At 57.5% G+C, this 19,003-nt stretch overlaps 7 protein-coding genes across 7 annotated transcripts; 3 read left to right on the top strand and 4 right to left on the bottom strand.

Moving 5' to 3' along the window:
- Positions 1–1,467: 1,467 nt before the first annotated feature.
- DL89DRAFT_107770 (uncharacterized protein) lies at positions 1,468–2,773 on the top strand. Its single transcript, XM_040883062.1, has 2 exons — positions 1,468–2,326; positions 2,517–2,773. Exons 1-2 carry the CDS (start codon positions 1,760–1,762, stop codon positions 2,628–2,630), a joined length of 681 nt encoding a protein of 226 aa, XP_040745503.1. The 5' UTR covers positions 1,468–1,759; the 3' UTR covers positions 2,631–2,773.
- On the top strand, positions 2,630–4,260 carry DL89DRAFT_107804 (uncharacterized protein). Its single transcript, XM_040883063.1, has one exon. It carries the CDS (start codon positions 2,917–2,919, stop codon positions 3,937–3,939), a length of 1,023 nt encoding a protein of 340 aa, XP_040745504.1. The 5' UTR covers positions 2,630–2,916; the 3' UTR covers positions 3,940–4,260.
- On the bottom strand, positions 4,256–6,934 carry DL89DRAFT_321200 (uncharacterized protein; the record flags this gene model as incomplete). The annotated part of the gene is made up of 6 exons (XM_040891266.1): positions 4,256–4,470; positions 4,529–4,602; positions 4,653–5,226; positions 5,255–5,617; positions 5,671–6,075; positions 6,737–6,934. 6 exons carry the CDS (start codon positions 6,932–6,934, stop codon positions 4,423–4,425), a joined length of 1,662 nt encoding a protein of 553 aa, XP_040745505.1. The 3' UTR covers positions 4,256–4,422.
- Positions 6,935–7,228: 294 nt separating this feature from the next.
- On the bottom strand, positions 7,229–8,880 carry DL89DRAFT_265742 (nicotinate phosphoribosyltransferase; the record flags this gene model as incomplete). Its single annotated transcript, XM_040886802.1, is given in 5 exon segments — positions 7,229–7,924; positions 8,020–8,212; positions 8,286–8,422; positions 8,442–8,704; positions 8,862–8,880. The coding sequence occupies 5 exon segments, from the start codon at positions 8,878–8,880 to the stop codon at positions 7,496–7,498; spliced, it is 1,041 nt and encodes a 346-aa protein (XP_040745506.1). The 3' UTR covers positions 7,229–7,495.
- A 1,467-nt stretch (positions 8,881–10,347) lies between these two features.
- DL89DRAFT_221237 (malonyl-CoA decarboxylase) lies at positions 10,348–11,340 on the bottom strand (the record flags this gene model as incomplete). The annotated part of the gene is made up of 2 exons (XM_040884504.1): positions 10,348–10,716; positions 10,945–11,340. 2 exons carry the CDS (start codon positions 11,338–11,340, stop codon positions 10,348–10,350), a joined length of 765 nt encoding a protein of 254 aa, XP_040745507.1.
- Positions 11,341–12,464: 1,124 nt separating this feature from the next.
- On the top strand, positions 12,465–15,848 carry DL89DRAFT_321203 (uncharacterized protein; the record flags this gene model as incomplete). Its single annotated transcript, XM_040891267.1, has 6 exons — positions 12,465–12,580; positions 12,689–12,977; positions 13,829–14,076; positions 14,111–14,265; positions 14,292–15,293; positions 15,353–15,848. The coding sequence occupies exons 1-6, from the start codon at positions 12,497–12,499 to the stop codon at positions 15,846–15,848; spliced, it is 2,274 nt and encodes a 757-aa protein (XP_040745508.1). The 5' UTR covers positions 12,465–12,496.
- Positions 15,849–15,915: 67 nt separating this feature from the next.
- DL89DRAFT_282235 (uncharacterized protein) lies at positions 15,916–18,484 on the bottom strand (the record flags this gene model as incomplete). Its single annotated transcript, XM_040889678.1, has 2 exons — positions 16,983–18,484; positions 15,916–16,936 (listed from the first exon to the last, which is right to left on the bottom strand). Exons 1-2 carry the CDS (start codon positions 18,470–18,472, stop codon positions 15,916–15,918), a joined length of 2,511 nt encoding a protein of 836 aa, XP_040745509.1. The 5' UTR covers positions 18,473–18,484.
- Between the last annotated feature and the right edge of the window lie 519 nt (positions 18,485–19,003).

Raw genomic sequence — 19,003 nt, forward strand, 5'->3', positions numbered from 1 at the left:
GTAGTTTATGCTGGGCTTATTTTTGAGCACCCCGCTGTCATGGCCGGTTTCTTTATCATCGGCGATAGCTGGCTATCATCTGCAAAAAAGACCCGCGTATTCACTCAATTCTCTGCGTTCGCCCTCCGCATTATACTATTTCCCCTTTCCCGCTTGTGCCTTCACAGGTGCCCTGAACTAGATACACCCTACTGTACCAAAATATTACCTCTAGTCCTATTATTCGCCTAATATCCACCCTGGCCCCTCATGCATATCCAGGCCAAAATATCGATTTTCATAGTAGCGCTTGCTACTTTTGCATATGCCGGCGACACCAGCTGATCAGCAGGACCAACTCTTGGGCAAGCGCGGCTTCTTGCTCGGCGACCAACCACTCATCCTTGCCGACCAGGCCGTACCGCGCGCCAACTCGCAGTCCCAGCTGCTAATTGCCGAGCAGCAGGCAGAGCCCCCAGCACTTGCCGCCCAGGCATTTGCTGCCCAGCCTCAGCAGCCTACTATTATTTTCGCTGACCCTCCAGCCCAGGCCCAGGTTGCTGCTGCACCCCAGATTATCCTTTCAGGTACTGCGCAGGCCATGCCTCTGCACGCTACAGACTCAACGCAGATTGTTGTTGAAGCTCCTCCCGCGGCTCCGGCAGCAGCAGTTGTCCCAGTCGCTGCTCCACCCTGCAGTTGTAGTCTCACTACCAGCGGTTTCTGCCCTTGCAGCTCAGGCACCAGCAGCTGTCATGGCCTCACCGCCAATTGCTGCTGTTGTGACTACCGCACCGCCTTCTGCCGCCGCTGCTGCCCTGCCGCTGCCGTTCCTGCTAGCCTAGCAGCCCCTGCCTCCTGCTTCTCCTGCTGCTGCTGCCGCCGCCGCTGCTCCTGCTATCGCTGCCGCTCCTGCCGGCTGCTGCTCCAGTTGCTGCCAGTTGCTGCCGGCTGCTGCTCCAGCCGTACCACCAACTGCTCCAGTTGCTGGCACCGGCTGCTGTAGGCCCCTGTCACTCCTGCTGTGGCTCCAGTCCTGGCCCCAGCTGCTGACCTGGACTGCTGCCTCCTGCCGCCGTTGCTGCTGCTCCTGCACAAGTACCAGTCACGCCGCTTACTCCAATTGCCCCAGCAGTTCCTGATCCCGGCAGCGGCTCCTGCCCCGGTTCTCGCTTCCAGCTCCATTTGCTGCTAGTGCCCCTGCTGCTGCTGCGCCAATAGGCCTTGTTCCCGCAAGTACCTGGATCCTGCACCAGCTGCAGCACCGCTTGTCATAACCCCTCCCTGCCGCTGCAGTAGCCCCTGATGTGCTCTCGCCTGTTGTGCCTGCTCCTCAAGCACCCCAGATCATTCAGGGCGGTGCCTACCCGCTCCAGCAGCTGCTTCAGGATGGCCCTCTGTCAGCGCAGCTTTCTCCGCCTATTCTCCCCCAATTCCTCGCTAATGGCAACAACCAGGCTCTTGCGCACGATTCGTTTGCTAACCAGGGAGTTTCACCAGCCGTCTTGGCACCAGCAGTACCGCCGATTCCTACCGCCATTATCTTGAACCCGAATGGGCTGACGCCGCAGGCCATCTCAACCATCAACCAGGCAATTTCCAATGGACTTGCCCGCGACACACCGGCTGAAATCTCAAGCGCTGCTCCTGCATCTATATCCATTGTAGCTGCTACCATTGCTTCCAACGCCGATGCCCTTGCGACCACAGCAGCGGTGGATGCTGATGCTGATGCTGCTGCCTGCTGCCGCCAACACAGACATTCCCAGCCCAGTCGCTGATGGCACTGTATCTGACGATGCAGCTGTTGCTGTTGCCGCTGCCGCCGTCTCCAATGATTCGCAGCTTTCAGCAGACCAGGCTGCCACCCCTGCAGTTGCTGTGCCAGCCGCGAAACAGACAGCAAAGGCGAGCAAGGTGGTCCAAGACAAGTAAGGGCACTGGGTTGAAGCGCCCTGTCTCCACTCGTGTGACTGGTGCTGGGACGTGCACATCTGTAGTTGGTAGTGAGCCTGCTGCTGCTGTGGCGGCTGACGCTGCTGCTATGCCTGATGCGGATGCCGACGCTACTGTTCTATCTGCAGTGGTAGCTACCTCAGAGGCTTCGGACAGCGATGCTGCCGCTGCTGATTCCGCTGCTGATGCCGATGCTGTTGCTGCCGCCCCTGATGCTGCTGCTGTTGCTGCTGCCCTGATGCTGCTGCTGTTGCTGCCGATCCTGCTGATTCTGCTGGCAGTAGGGGCACCTGTGGAGTTAGTGCCGGAAAGAGGCCAGCTAGTGCGGCTGGTGAATCTGCAGATGCTGATGACATTCCCACTGTCCCAGTCGTCAACGGTAAGAGTATTGGTAAGGGTGTGGTAGTTGGGAATAGCGCAGGTACTCGTGGCGGTTGTCTATCCACTGCACAACGGCAGTACTAGTGTTAAGGACGATCTGGCACGCGAGGCTGCTGAGTCGCAGCTGGCTGAAGTGAAGCATTACCGCAACTCACTAACCTATCACCAGCCTGAGGCTGACCCATCCGCAGATAATGTAGCTGCTGCTGGTGTGGTTGCCGTGGAGCCTGCCGCCAATGGAGTTCTTGGCTCTCGCCCCCGCGTCAACTACAACGAGGACATCAGGGATGAGGCCGATCGTGTACGCGTATTGAGGCATCAGCTGAGGCTCGTGAGGCTGTGATTCAAGAAATCCGTGCCCAAGCGTCGGTGGAGGCGGCTGCGCAAGTGTCTTCGGAGCTGAGCATTTCAGATTACCCCCGGGTCCAGGACACACTTATCAGCCCCAAGAGATATGGAGCAGCATCAGAGCTGCGGTCCGAAGCGCGCGACTCGTCGCCCCATACGGTGATAGGTGATGATGAGCATAGCTTTGTCAGCCGCTCGCTCGACGGAGTATCTGAGATTGATTCGCGCACTCACGCCCATACGGTGACTGACATGACTGAGTCAGAAAGGATGGGTGCTGGTGAGCAAGCCGCTGAGAGTGCCATGGACAACGAGGAGCGAATCTCTGCGCTGATGGCGACCCAGGGTGTGCGTAGCTATACTGTCGTCAACGATACACCAGCGGGCGAGATGAAGGTTCACTATGACGGTGATAGTGCCACCATGTACGCAGCGGCTGGGGAGAGTCGGGGCCATGAGGGCATGGAGACATTCGTTGAGGCGACCCCAACACAGTACTACGAGCACCAGAAAGAGCGCTTAGCAGGGGAGGGCGGGAGCCACGAGGCGCCAAACCACTTTGTGAACATGCATGGTGACAGTGCTTACGAATACGAGCACGAGCAATCTTATCCTGGGCACGAGCAGTCATATCCTGGGCACGAGCAGTCATATCTTGAGCACGAGCAGTCTTATCCTGAGCACGAGCAGTTGTACTCCGATCGCGAGCATGAACAAGCGTACTCTGAAGGCGAGAACGGACATTCAGCTGTCGACTCTGGGCACCGTGACGCGCCGAACAACTTTGTGAATGTACACGGCGATGCAGCTTTCGCTCACGACGCCGACCTAGCACTGCCCAGCCATATCACCAGCAACTCACCTATGTTTTCGGCGACCACCGCCGCCGCAGGAAACGAACCACGTGCTGTCAACGAATTAGATCCGCTGAGCTATGGCAGCGAGATCTACACACACCGCAAGGACTTGCCGCTGGTGGCCCCTGCCGACAAGCCCGTTTCGGCGCATCCAGTGGTGATGACTATGCCGCAGTCGCCATTTGCACCGACCTTGGCTGAGGACATGCACCCAGTAATCCGGTTTGTCATGAGCACAATCAGTGCAGCCACAGCCCCGCCTAGCTCACAGGGACCATCGTTCCCTCCTGGCCCATGGCCGACCGGTTCCTGCTCCCGCTGGCCCTGCGTCACAGGGGTCAGCGCCTCAGGGGTCACCTCTCCCTTCTCCTCAGGGTCCTATGCCTCAGGGCCCATTGCCTCCCAATGCCAAATGTAGCCCCGTCGCAGTCGGTCATGATGGTAACCAAGCTTGTTACCCCTGCTGTCAAGTTCGTCACTGAAGTCGACGAATAACTAGCAGCGGCTGGTTGCTATCTACGAGGCTCATTTTGTGCAGCCAATGTTGTTTAATCTTGTTATCTGTTAGTTCATCATTCCATCTCATTTCTTATCCTTTTTGCGTATAGGATAAAGCACGCTCATTTTTTTACTTTCACCGCATGAATTGTATGTGGTGCGCTCATACTCCCTTTCTTAACTCATCTCACATAGCATTCTTCTGGCATGAAAATGGAATAAAATACATGATGGCTATATTTCCAAGAGGCTTTCTTATAAATTGCTATGCTGAGGGGTAGGAAAGGTGTTCAAAGTTGTTGCTATGAAGGAGTAAGAAGTATTGAACGCAAGTAATGAGGGCAGGAGAGGAGATTGAAGAGATAACAATTGTGCTAAAAGTTAAGAAGCGAAAACGACAAGCTTAAACAGCAACAGCCTTGTGCGCCTTGACAGCAGCGGCGGCGGCCTTCTTGGCAACAAGCCTTCTTGGGAGCAGCCTTCTTGGGATCAGCGTGCTTGGCAGGAACAGCCTTGTTGAGCTTCAGCGCGCCAGGATCCTCGGTATCGTCCAGCTCAAGCTGGTCATACGGGTTCTGGGCGCCTATACTTGACAGGGGAAGGAGGAGGAGCAGGGGGCGCAGCTCTCAGAACAGTCAGTGCAGACGTTCTGGACGACAAGAACGGGCTTAGTCTGGGTGGAAGTGCGCTCAACAGTGACAAGCTGGCACACTGTGTCGTACTCAGTAACACCGGTAGTAACCGTGACCGGCTGGCACATGGTGACAGTCTGGATTTCTGTCTCGCAGTTTGTAACGGGGCAGCTGATGACCTGGGTGCATATGTGCTCGATAGTCTCCATGCAGTACTCAACACATGTCTCGTAGCAGGTGACATAGCAGGTGCCGCACACAGGTTGGCAGACAGTAATCGGAATGCACTGCACAACGGTGTCGCACTGGGTCTCAACGGCAGTGGAGATCGCAGTGACCTCCTCAGTGACAGTGGCAAAGGACGGCTTGATGCTGGTCTGGACCTCAACCGACACCTCGGTGACAGTCTGAGTGTGCTTCTCGGTGGCAGTCACATATGATGTGGCCAGGTTGATGATGGTGGTGAGCAGCGTCTGGACCTGGGTCTGCGTGTGGTACTCGGTGGCGATGACTGTGGTCGGGACGTTGCGCGTGACAGTGACTGGCGAGCGGGTGGTCTCGGTGATGAATGTGCTCTCAGTGACAGGTCAGATAAGTCGGCACGCTGTGGTGGATGGTGGTCGGGTTGGTCTGGGTATAGGTGAAGTTTTCTGTGACAGTCATGTAGGTGGGTTTGGTGTGGTAGACCGTTGTCGGCGTGGTCTGGGTGTACGTGTGGTCGATCGTGACTGAAGTAGTATCAGTGCTGCGCTTGGTGATGGTCTCGGCATCCTCGGTTGTGGTCAAGGTCTTAGTGATAGGGCGAGTCGTTGTCATGGTGTAGGTGAACGAGTAGGTGCTCGGCTCTGAGCAGAGGTGGTCGGTAGTGACCCAAACCGACGTCAGAGTAGCAGTGGTAGTCGAGGTCGTGAGCGATGAGAGAGTGGTCAGCCAGGTCGAAGTCGAAGTCGAAGTGGCGGTCTCAGTCTTGGTAGACCGGGTCGGTGACTCACTAGAAGAGGGCCCGCAGCCAGCGGCACCGTTGCCAGCACCGGCCCCACCGACACCAGCACCGCCGCAGCCAGCTGCAGCGCCAGCGCCAACACCAGCGCCAGCACCACCACCATATCCGCCAGCAGCAGGGCGACTAGCAGAGCCATAGCCACCAGCAGCAGGGGGCGTGCCAACATAGGCAGGGGCAGGGGCGGCATAAGCAGGGGCAGCATAGGCGGGAGCAGGAGCAGGAGCAGGAGCAGGGAGGCAGGAGCAGGAGCAGAAGCGGCATATCCAGGAGCAACAGGGCCTGGTCCGCTGCCATAGGCTGGGGCATCATCACTGCCGTTGTCAGCGTAGGTGGCGGTAGTGTACACTGGGGGCGGGGTTGTAGTGTATGTCTTAGGCTTAGCCACCGAAGTCACTGGGGGCGGGGTGATGGTCAGAGTTGTCTGGGAACCAGTGACATAGTTAGGGAGGCGGGGTAACAGTATAGGTAGCCCCGGGCTCGGTTATGTAACTAGGGCGTGGCCTGAGATGGTGTACGTGCTCTGCTTGCCAGTCTTGTAGACGGGTGGCGGACAGACGGAGAATGTTGTCTGAGGAGCCGCAATGTAGCTAGGGGGCGGGCTGACAGTGTAGGTGGATTGGTGGCCAGTGACATAGCTAGGCGGCGGGCTCACGGTGTAGGTGGAGCCGGAAGCAGTGGCTGATAACCGGCGCGGGGGGAGCAGGAGCTGGTGGTGGGGGAGCCATTGGGGGAGGAGCATAAGGAGCATGGAGGAGCATAAGGAGCATGGAGGGAGCGGGAGGAGCGGGAGGAGGTGGCGGTGGTGGAGCGTTGTAGTCATTCGCGCCATCAGCGTCGCTGGGACCACTGTTCCCTACGTAGGAATCTGCTGCAGGAGCTGGCGGGGCCGGTCCAGCGCAACCGCCATATGGAGTAAATGCATCAGATTGGTCATCCATACCAGCTGATCCGTAGCCGGCAGTAGGAGCTGGGGCAGGAGGAGGCCGGCTTCTTGGCGGGGCGGGTGGGGAGTAGGCAGGAGCAGGTGGGGAGTAGGCGGGAGCAGGTGGGGAGTAGGCTGGAGCAGCAGTTGGGTAAATAACATCAGCATCCTGGATATGCGCCTTGAAGTTGTTGACAATCCTCGGCTTTGCCGCATGATCAAACAGCTGGAGTCCCGAGAACAGTGGCCTATCAACAGGAGCGACGTGGGCCGGGGTGGCCATAACGGATGCACCCATGAAGGACTGGGTCGCGGTAGCCACCAGAAGCGCGTATATGGAGACAGATCTGCCGACCATGGTTATTTATGCAATAGGGTATAGTTTCGCGTATGGTGTTTAACAAAGCGATTAGTTGGGGAAGACAAGGGATTTGGGATTGGTGGCGAATAAATCCCGATACACAGAGTTGAGGGGAAAATGGACAACAAAATAGACAGAAATAACAGTTGAATAGCGACTTTGCTTACTGAGAAACGGTGGACGAGTGGGCAGCGGTGCTGGGTTAATATACTCGCTTATATCATTTATTCTCAGAAGCAGCTGTGAATATCAGTCCCTTCTCCAGATATTTAATCCTGGCTGGGATATTGCTAGGGAACAGTGCGAAATATTTGTTTGAAATGATTCCCTTCCTCACACCAAAGAAAATTTCAGGGGCAATGGGGGCTATGTGCAGCTACCAGGAACCCGAATGAGGGGAGGGCGATAATTTAGGGATGGGAAGTAGGCATGTTTCAGATCATTAAATCTCCACACATATACGCTTCCAATATGTGATAGTGGGGCAGCATGTCGGTGGGTGTGGCATTGGACGGGTTGCCAGATGCGTCTACATCTATGACTATCAGGTATATTTATCTACTCAAGCATGCCTGAGAGTGACAGCTCCGACTGTGCCCGCTGGACCTCCTTCAGATCGCCTGTGTGCTTGGTCTTGACGTCACTGAGCTTGACGCAGTACTTGTCGTTGCAGCGGAATAGCTTGATGACAATGTTGACAGCCTTGCTCTTTTGCTCAGGGTTCGAGAGCTTCATATAGTCGTTTGTGAAGTTTGTGCCAATGCCGAAACTGCAGTTGAGGCCAAATTTTTCGCAGTGCGTCTTGATCTTGATCGCAGCATCCGGATCCAGTCCGTCTGAGAACACAATGACCTTGGTCTTGGGATCGATCTCCAGCGACGTGTAGTGCGCATGCACAGACTCGATGAACTTGAACGGATCGCCCGAGTCGTGCCGCACGCCGTTGTACAGGGTGGCCAGGCTGCGGTCAAAGTTGGCGAAAAACGCCTTGGTGCCAAAAGTGTCTGGTCAGGGCAATGCCCAGGCTGCCTTTGAACGTCTGGTGCCACTTCTTCAGCGCCAGGCTGTTGCCGTTCTCGTACGTGCCCTCGAGCGCCTGCAATCCCCATGGTCCACTCGTGCCCGACGGTTCCGACCGGCGGCACATTGTACTTGCGCGCCAGGTACATGTTTGACGAGCCAGTGACCATACCTGGCAGAGCCTTGGGCACCTGCGCCAGCCCGGCCATAACTGTGTCCTGCGTACGGAAGTCGCGGCGCCGACGTGTTCCGAAACTCTGCAAATTTGCAGCCAGCTGCAGCCAGCTTCGTGCCCTTGGCGAGGATTCTGTCCTGCTGGCCCTCGTACGACCAGTCGGTGTCAACAAACTTGAAGTACGCCTCAGACACCAGCGACAGCAGCGGCACCTCGTACAGAATCACCTCGCTCCACTTGCCCGTGATCCTCATCTCCAGGTCGCCGTGTGAATTGAGCGTGCATACCACCTGCTCGGACGGGCGGAACCGGAAGGCGGTCCAGGAAGTCGAGGTACGCCGATGACAGGTAGGGGCAGGCAGATTTGAGGTATGCAATTTCGTCGGGCTGCGGCACCAGGCTGGCAAAGGCGGCGATGCGCGATTTCAGCCAGTCGACGGCCTGCTGGTTGAGCTTGGTTGTCGGATCGCGGTTGATGAAGACGTACTCGACCCCGACGTCGGGGTAGTGCTCGAGCAGCGCCTGCTGCATGCAGAACTTGTACAGATCCTGGTCGAGAATCGACGTCGGCGCTTCGGATCTCAATGGACATGGCTATTCTATGTGCAGTAAAAATATCGATAAAAGAGAACAATATATTTGGGAAACAAGAAGCGGGCTGGAGGCTCTGCCACATAATCAGAGCTACAAAGCCTCTTGCAAAAAAAAAGCGGCTAATCAGCCGCGAACCGCGCCATGAGCGACACATGATCGCTAGGGAACAAATCGTTAGGTAGGCCGGGGTTCAGGCGTTTCACAGGCGGCAGCCCCAACACATCGCACAGCGCCAGGCGGCTGCTCTTGCCACCCTGCTGTGCTACGTCAAAGAAAATGTAATCCAGCGTGCCCTTCCACTTTGCGTAGTTTGTGTAGATCGGCTCGCCCTCCCACTGCGGCGTCTTGTACGTCGGGTCCAAGTCGACGTAGTTGCCGTAGGCGCTGCGCAGTGGCTCATAGGAGGTCTGGAACAGATCGACCAGAGAGTTGACACGCACGATGTCTCGCTGCAGCTGCGCGTCCAGTCTGCGCTCCTCTTCAAGGAGCTTGAGCTCAGTGCTAGAATCGTTTGAGCCAGCAACCACACTGGCATAGCTCATGGCGGGCGGCCTGTCGTCATCAGCCTCGTCGTCATCCTCGCCATCGCCGGCCTCGACCGAGTACGGCAGGAGATTGTCAAGCTGCTCCTCGCTGAGCCTGACTGGCCGCGGCTTGGTCAGCAGGTCGTAGCCGGCATCGTCGGGTGTGGTGTTGTAGTCGCCGCATGCAATGATATGGAAGCCTGGGTATTTTGCCTTCAGCTCCATCAGTGCCTTCATGACTGCATGCTGCTGCTGCAGACGCTCGTAGCAGGCATTCGGCTTCCAGAACAAGTGCGCAGTAGACACAATGACGCCGCCCTCCTCTGCATCGTCGGGCTTGGGCGTCCCGATCTGGTACTCGGGGTCGACCGAGTCAGCGTACGGGTCAAGCGCCTCGTCTCCTGGCCCGTACCCCAGCACAGTGATCAGCGCGACGTTGTCTGTGTTGAGCCGCTCACCATTGACCTCCATGGAAATATCCATGGACACATTGACCTCGTCAATGATGTGGAACTTTTGCTTCTTCCACGAGATGCTGACGCCGTGTGATTTGGCCAGGCTCTGGAAGAACCGCGACTCGTAGTTGCTTCGTCTAAGGTGCGGGTGCATGGCGGTGTGCCAGTACTCAGTCTCGACTTCCTGCATGCATGCGATGTCTGGCTTCCAGTGCGAGATCTCGGACAGAAGCTTGCTGTTGCGCTGCTTGCGCTTAAGACACGTCTTGTTGGCATACGGGAACAGAGTGCGCCGAATCAGTTTTTGGCACAGGATGTTGTAGGTCATCACGGTAAATGAGTGTTTTTTGGCTGTGCTCTGACTGTTAGGCGCCACGGGCAGCCAGGTACGGAACTTGCAGGCCTCGGGGGTCGTCATTGCCGAGTACTTCTAGCACCAATGCGGCCACGGGGATGTGTATCGAGGTATGTATTGAGAAGTGGATGGCAAATAAACAGCCCTTCGGCCCTTGCCCTGATCGGGAGTCCTTTTATACTGGCTGCAAGTCTGAGCCAGCATTAGGAGTTGTGGGCGCAAATGGCATTGCCAAAAATATCAGGTAGATCGCCCATCCGCAACTGCGGTTTAGCGATATCGCACCTCTACAGCTTCGGTTTGGCGCCTGCGGCCTGCGCAGCCTGCACATACTTGTCGTTGCCCGACAGTGCAATCTCGCCAAATCGCACATACCGGTCGTTGTTGTCCTCGACCCGGTCCAGCACATAGTTGTAGTTGCACATGAGCCCCAGCGACTGCCGCAGTCCGCTGTACGCGGTGTTGCCGCGCCAGTTGACGCGGTGCAGGCAGGCGCCGTTGCGCAGGTGGAAGTTGGCCACTGGATCAAGTGCGCCCTTGCCGCGCTTCGCGTTCACCAAGTAGTGAGCGCCCAGGGCCCGTACCGCTGGTTCCATGGCTGCCAGGTTCTGCGGGTCGCTGGTCCACCCGCGGCTCTCGGAGATGTGCTTCAGCGCCTGCGTCCATGTGGTAGCACCTGGCACGCGGGCCACCAGCGCGTCCTGCTCGGCCGGAGAAATCGCAATGTCAACGGGCGGGCTGGCCAGGCGCTCAGGCGTCAGCCACTGCTCGAGCCAGCTGCGGAACCGGGGCAGCGGCGACAGGGTGCAGAACGTGGTTAGGTTCGGGAACTCGGACTGCAGGACGCCAACGACACGCTTGATCAGGAAGTTGCCCAGATCGACGCCCGACAGGCCGGGCTGCGAGTTGATCGAGTAGAAGATGGCACACTTGGCCGAGCTCTCGTCGGGCTTGCCTTCGGGCTCAGTCAGAATGCTCTGCACGTTGCTGGAGATCTCGTCGGTCAGCGCAACCCACACAAACACCAGCGGCTCCAGCGGCACGCTGCGGTGGAAGAACCCAAAGCACCGGCGCCCGTTGCCCAGCCGCCGCTTGACGTCCAGCCACGACTTGACCGCGTGCACCGCCTCGTATTCGCCCAGCTTCTCGATCGTGTAGGCAGGCGACCCCCACGTGATGCGCTTCAGATCCAGCGTGCCGATGATCCACGTCTCGAGCCGCCGCATCAGCACGTCGCTCATGGCGCGCACCGCCGCATCCTTCTTGGCGTGCTTGAGCATGTCGCCGCGCAGGTGCACCAGGAATGCGAATCCGCCCGGCAGCCGGTTGATCTGGTCGAACAGCTCCGAGTACTTGGGCGTCAGGCCGTCACGTAGTGCCCGTGCCTCGGCCGCATGCTGAGCCGGGTCGCTGGTGGCCTCAGCCTTGGCCAGATACGCCATGGCCGCCTGCCGCGCATCGCCCTTGGTCGCACAGAATTCGGCAGCAAGCAGCTTCAGCGTCTGCAGCTTTCCGTCGTCACCCAGACCCTCGTACAGTTCGCAGAACCTCTGCGTGTTGACACCCATCGTCACTGCGCCTTTGTTTGTGTGCTGCTCGATGATCGTTGACAGGAGCTCGCGCATCGCAGACTGGTCCAGCTGGGACGTGGCCGTGGGCGTGCGGGCAATTTTTGCTGTCTCTTGTTTGTGGCTCGACCAGAACGCACGCACGTCGGCTGGCTCCAGCGGCTGGTTGAGCTCGGAGCCGTCGGGAGTCGGAGTGGTGGCCTTTTGGAGCTGGGAGCTGGTGTGGAGGAGCACTCGGGGAGTGCGCAGGGGCTTTGGCAGGGGCTTCAGCAATGTACGTCTGCTGAGGTGCATTTCAAATAGAGTAGAAAATAGGACTGTTTCAAAAACAGAATTGCGGAGATAAAAAGGTTCACACGCTTGCTAAAGATAGGCAATTGGTTTGGCGGCAGTTGCGCCTCGTCCGTCCTTTGCACGACTAGCGATACGTCACCCACGCTGGTCGGAGGGGAATCAAGCCAGTAATATGGTGTCAATGCTCATGTAGAAACGGAGAGCTGGAATGGCGAGAGCAAGCAGACGCACTCGCTTCAATATGCATCATACAGACCCGTGTTTCATGACATTCAGTGTCAGGCAATACCAACCCAAGCATTCCTAGTGATATATTCGGTGCGGGCAGGGCTACGGGTCCGAGAAGAGGGCCAATATGACTCCACGAATGACGCACCTGGCAGCAATGGCCAGTGCGAGGGCATCTACGTAGTCAGCTTTACCGCGGGTGGCATCTGGGGTGTACCCCTACCCATATCTGTGGCTGCGAGATGCCCTGGCCTACCCCACCAAAATTGGGCTTGACATGCGCAGCAGCCTGGCCAAAGCCCAACCCACATTCTTTTTTTCCACATAGCATACATCCAGGATTATAATGTCGACGAATGGACCTAGCGCAACAGGCAAGGTGGCCGAAGAGAAGGCTCTGCCCATGTCGAGAACGCTGAAGCAGATGAAGGTAAAAAACGAGCTACTCCATATCCCGAGCAAGCAGAGTCAGTCTGGATCAGCCCAGCCAAATACAGGGTATATCTAACAGCGCATCCGCAACCGCTACCCGATGTAGTTCATGCAGCGGTCTATCGAGCAGGAGAAGGAGGCGGAAGAGAAGACGCGGCAAAAGAGGCAGATCAGCGAATCGCACTGGCGCGCAACGTACAAGGCGCTGCCTGCCAAGGCAGTGTCAAAGCCAAAGGTCATCTACGACTCGAGCTACCTGAACATGCCTGGCTCCGCAGTGGGCGTGGGCCGGAGATCGTTCAAGTCGTTCAACAAAAAGATTGAGAAGCAGGCCGAGGACGAGCTCGCGCAAAAGAAGGAGAGGCGGATCGAGGAGACCGAGCGGCGTAATACAGGTCGATGACTCAGCCATGGCCAAGACGCTGGGCAAAATGACGATGCGCGAGCAGGGCAGGAAGCGAAAGGCGGCCCAGTAGAGAATTGCCATAGAGGCACATCAAAAAAAAACTCGCTAAAACCACGTGATTTGATCTGAGAACGCGACCGACGCGACTGTTACGCGTAGATTGCCCACCGGAACACGCCAGATTTTAGGGGAAACAAGGGCGGGTGGAGCCTGCTGAGCAGTTAAAAGGACCTGAGGATACCCGCTGCCGCCCTTTCTTTCCTCGCACTAGCTTTTCTGTGAACCTGCCTAGCGTAACGTTGGTCAATTTTTAGCTCTCATCCTCTAACCCTTGCTGACATCGGCGGATGCCTGGATCGCAAACGCTGCTCAGACACTAAGCCCATCGCATCCCTAGCCCTGGGAAGGCCCGCTCGCAGCACTTTTACTGTCGTATTTCAGTGTGCTTCTTACTACCACAGCCCTCTTTTTCACCCTCGCAATATAGGAAGGGCCGCATTAGCAGTTCGCCTGCCAGAAGCGACAAGGCAAGTTGTACGAGTGGGGTCTGTTTGCGTGTGTACAGGCTTGTGGACAACAGCTCGTGCCAGAAAACTTTTGAGAAAAATAATCACAGCTGTTTTCTCCTCTTCTGTCCTGTGCCTTGATTTGCCCAACGAATTCCTTCCCTCTTCCTTTATCGCATTGGCCGCTCAAAACTCATTCCTCCCCTTCCCTTATTGCCCACAGTGTAGACTACATATTTATATTTGAGGTTTGGAATGGCCAGTCGAAGATTGACATTCGACGCGTCCAAACCACAGCGCAGCTTGGGCGGACCGGCGACGGCCCGGGTCTCAGCACAGGCCGGGTTCGTGGCTCCAGCACGGGTATCGCAGCGCGTATCGCAGCCAGTGCGCCGCAATGCGCTGCAGACGATCACGGAGCAGGAGAGGCAGCGCGCCAACACGCAGCACGAGGCCTCAAAGGACGAGCACGCCAAACAGAAGGCGCGCGTGGCCGAGTGGATCTACGCGTACCGGCACGCATTCCCCAAGTTTGTGTTCTACTTTGACGGCGTCGACGAGGCCACCCAGCGGCGGCTGTCGGTGCCCATCCGGAGCCTAGGGGCCTAAAGTCGAGGCGTTCTTCTCAGCGCAGACAGTCACGCACGTGCTGGTACCTCAGCTGGGCGACAGCGACGCGTCGAATGTGGTTTCGTTGGCAAAGCGGTTCCAGCTCAAGATCTGGGACCTGGACAAGCTGGAGAACCGGGTGCTGGTGTTTCTGCTGCCCGGGTATAGTGCGTCGGCACAGCACAGAGCGCCTCGGTGCTGTCGGCCAAGCGCAAGCTGAGCGAGGCGTTCAGTGCCGAGAAGATGCTTGCGATGCGGCACAAGACATTCGAGGGCAGCGCGGTTGCACACAGCGTGGACTTTTACTACTTCAAGTACTACTATATATTGGCTGAAGATGCCTCGCACCTCAGCCGGCCAGCAATCATCGAGGACTTCCGGCAGCCTGAAGCAGGCCGCGACCCGCCATGGCCCAAGCTTTACATGGTGCCGCAGGGCCGTTGCCCGTTTGTGCAGTACGAGGAGCCGACCACGTCGAGCAAGGACAGCGAGTCTGATGCCGACAAGGAGAATGTGTCGCCGGAGCCCGAGACCATTGAGGCTACGCTGCCGCCCAGCAAGACGCCGGCCAAGGGGCCGTGGACCCCGACTGTAGCCAGCAAGGCGGCTGACGAGTACGCGATGATGACGCCGACGCGTCCTTCGCGGTCTGGAGCGACAGCGCTGGCGCCTGCCAATGCGATGATGGCGTCAGTGCTGGTGGACTCGAATGCGTCAGGTGTAGCACAGTCGCGCAACGTGACGTCGACATCTACGGCGTTCCAGCTGAGCGCCATGGACCCGGCGCTGCAGCAGAGCCTGCTGCAGAATCTCAACAACGGGCGAGTCACGCAGCTGTCGAAGATGGAGCAGCCGGCAACGCGCGCGTGTAGGACGCCGCCCGCGCCGCGCACCAAGAAGCCGCGGGTGCCAATGCGTCGACCCGTGGCCAAGCGGCCCGGGTACTGCGAGAACTGCCGCGTCAAATATGAGGACATGCTGGAGCACGTCAAGACCGCGCAGCACAAGGGCTTTGCCGCCAACGAGCGCAACTGGCTCGAACTCGACGCGCTTCTGGACAAGGTCAAGCGGCCGAGCAGCAGCCACCAAGCAGTGCCGGCGCATCCAGTCGTGTACCTGCTGTCATCGGACGATGCAGTCCATGTAACCGAGTCTGCACCGCCGTCGCTGGGCGCGTGGGGTGGCAACATGTTCGCCAGCACATCGAATATGGCGCCCAGATGCACATGCTGGCATCGGGCCGCCTCAGCACCGAGACCACTGAGCAGGCACCGCATACCGGCATCATCGACCTGAGATACTCCACCAACTCATCGAGTGGGTCTCCCAGCCATGCGCCCACGCCCGCGCTGGCGCCTCGGTGCAGAATCGACTCTGCTGAGTCCCTGGCCGACTCTCTGGAGACGCCAGACTTTCGCAACCGCACAAACGCCTACGACCAGGACGCCACGCTGCTTGGCGAGCCGACACTCGGCAACCCCCCGCGGCTCGGCCTCGAGACCCCGACACGGCCTTCGCGCTCTATGCGCAACTCCGCCATTAACTTGCTGAGCCCGCTGGCGTCGCGGAGCCGCAACAGCGGGCCACCGCCCCGGATCCCGCTGCTGGAGTCTATCAACGGCAAGACGCTGGTGCAGCCATCGCGTGCAAGAACAAAGTTTGCAACCCAGGAGAATGGTGCTGAGCCGAAGCATGCGGCTGCTAGGGACCAGCGCGAGACTGATGCCCAGGAAGACATCTTTTGAGGATAATCTAAAACCCGCAAACCCGTACCCGGCCTCTAAATCTGCAGCTTAGTATTGACAAATAGAGCTACGGCGAAATGAATGTGACTTGCGTGTTGCTGTTCAGGTCGATGTGCAGGTTCTTGATAATGGTGCTGCTGCCCAAGGTGCGATATCTGACACCCGCCTGCACGCCCTGTACGCCTGAGACCCGAGCTCCCAGCAGCACAATCGTGGCCAGCACCGGCCCAACCGTGTATGACCCGCTCTCCTGCACCACCGATAGCGCCCCGCTGCTGAATGAAAGCCGGATCCACCTGTGCGGCGAGCTGAACGTCTCCCCGTCGTCCAGATACAGCCTGCCCTCGGCGCATCCGCTGCTATCCAAGGCAATACGTGCAAAGAATGGATTGCGGCGAGACTCGTATGTGGTCAATCCCGGCTCCTGGCCGACGACAATGGATCCGCCGCGCTGATGCACATTGACGTGTTCCAGTGGAGCACCAAGAGTGACCTCTGTGTCCCAGCCATACACAGCAGAGAGATCATACCAGTCGTACCAGAAGCCGCTTGGGAAGAATGCGCTGACGGATCTGGCGCCCTTGCTAAGAACTGGCGAGATCAAAATCGCATCTCCAATCATAAACTGCCAGTCGTTCCCAAGCACTGCTGGTGTTTCGGGGAACTGAAACACCAGCGGTCTTGCCACCGGCCACCCATGCTCAACCGCCATTTGGTAGCTTGTATAGTAGTACGGCAGCAGTGCATACCTGACCTGGAGCGCACGCCGGCTTGCCTCGGCGACACTTGGCCATCTATACAGCTCCTGCGGCACCATGTCCTTGGCATTGTGATCGCGCGAGAACGGATAGAATGCGCCCACCTCAATCCATCTTGCGCACAGCTCCTCAGTGGTATTGCCGTTGAACCCGCAAATATCGGCGCCGACCATTGGAATGCCAAAGATGCCAAAATCCAGCATCGACGCAATTGAAACATGCAGGTCTTTGAATGTGGACTCGTTGTCGCCGGTCCAGTGGTTGGCCATAGCACCCGAGCCCTGCAAAAGTCGACCGAGAGAGCAGGAACGGGCGGATGTCAGGGCGGTACTGAAGTAGGAACTTGTGCGTCAGCCGCGTCTCCATGTATCCGTACAGATTGTGTACGTAGTAGTCTGCCAGCCCATTGGCATGCATGGCCGTGGTTTCGATGGTCTTTTCTGATAGCTCACTCTGTGGATTGTGGATTGCATATGGCGGGTTCAACAGCCGGTTGCGCTTATCCAACGCTCTGTTAGGTGGCGGCGGATCCAGTGTCCATGGGTACGGGGGCACGTCGGATTCCGGCTTACCAGAACCGCAGCTACCAGTGCAGAAGCTTGATGCTTCGTTCATGTCCAGCCACATGCCGTCGATTGGCAGCGCATCAAAATAGCGCTGTAGCTCACCGCCCCACCACTTGTCGGTGCTGGGCGCAAACCAGTCCGGGAACGCCGTATATCCAGGCCACACCTGTCCGAAATAGGTCGTGCCGTTGCTATTCTTGATGAATGCGTCCTTCTCATGGCCGCGTGCATATGGGCCGTAGGAAGAGTTGTGCTGGATGGCTGGGTCGGTCATAAGCACCATTTTCTGGTTGTGCGCGTGCAGGTACTTGAGCTGCTTCTGCATCTCGCTGAGGGGGAAGTTGACTGGGTCGAAGGTAAAGTCGCGCGTGCGGTCCATGTAGTCGATATCAGTCCAAGCAACCTCCAGCGGAATCCTGGCCTTGGAGTAGTTGGCAATCACGTCGTTGACTTCGTAGACACTCTTGTAGCCATACCGGCAGTTCTGGAACCCCAGTGCCCAGTACGGGATGCGGTTCGGACGGCCAACCAGCTCCGTGTATTGGTCAATGACATCGAGCGCCGTCGGTCCGCTGAAGAAGTAAAAGTCGGCGGTACCGCCCAGCACGCGGTACTGGATTGTGTTGTTGGCCAGCACAATGTCCATGCCGTGCGAGTTGTGCAGGTAGGCGCCGTGGAATTTGCCATTGCGCAGCTCCATATACACCGAGTGCGATCCATAGACATTTTCACGGAACGGGTCGGGAGCATCACGATTCCACAACGTCTTGGTAGTGTTGGTAGTGTCGCGTCGGAACCAGTCGGGTGTCTCGCCAATGCCGTAGATGTTGGCATCATGGGGCAAGCACGATGTCACCTCAATATACTGGTCCTCGAAGATCAGTGGGTGACCAGAGGTGTCGAAAATCGTGTCCTTGCCGCGCGACACTCTGAAACCAAAGCCATGCTGCGCGTCGTGGAAATAGCTGAGCTGGAGTTTGCTGGCCGCTTTGGTGACGCCTGCACCTTGATCCAGAGGCAGAATGGACGGGGGAATCTGATACTGCCTTCGGCAGCTGTCGAATATGTGAACATTCAACCGGCTACGCGAATCGAACCGCACTTGCAGCGTCAAGTTGGTGATGTCGTGTCCGTACCTGTCGCAGCGCGGGCCGGCCAGTGTCAAATCTGCAGTGAGCCCAGTAGAGTGCGTCTGGATGTTGCTGGCCGTATATCCGGGGCATGGGGCACTGGCTGCGCTTTGCACTGACCACTGGAGGAGCGTAAATAGGAAGACTATTATTAGGGAGTTCATTTTCATAATGTTGTCTGGAAACAGTGTTGAAGCAGAAGCAGAAGCAGAAGCAGAATTAGCTGTACCAAAAGAATGCGCTTTTATGGCCCCGCCATACTACACCTGAGGATCCCACACGCTGGCCACCTACCACATGAAACAAAGCAGTTCCTAGATACCCATGGAACTAAACCCCTTGGCCATGATGCCACAATCAACGTGTGCACAATAGGCGCAGATGGCTTGATTCCCGGAGATAACTTTCAACACATGCCAAATACTCTAAAATAGATATTTTGCCACACGCATCAGCGACTATATTGTGTGTATGCATATGATGCAGCTGCAGAATCTGACCTCAAATACTAGTTAATCTGACCAGATCAACTAGTATTTGCCAGCTGCCAGGTGGTGTGGCAATTCCCGTCTATGCACTGCCTGACTTCATTACCAAGCCGCAGCCTACCCATGCGGGTGTGCCACGCCGTGCCTGGTCCCAATATGTATGCGGTGTGCCCTCTTGAGCATTGGAGCTCCGAGGTGTCCTGGGAGGATGAC

This window comes from Linderina pennispora (genome assembly GCF_002104995.1).
Source record: "Linderina pennispora strain ATCC 12442 chromosome Unknown DL89scaffold_3, whole genome shotgun sequence".
Taxonomy (NCBI): domain Eukaryota; kingdom Fungi; phylum Kickxellomycota; class Kickxellomycetes; order Kickxellales; family Kickxellaceae; genus Linderina; species Linderina pennispora.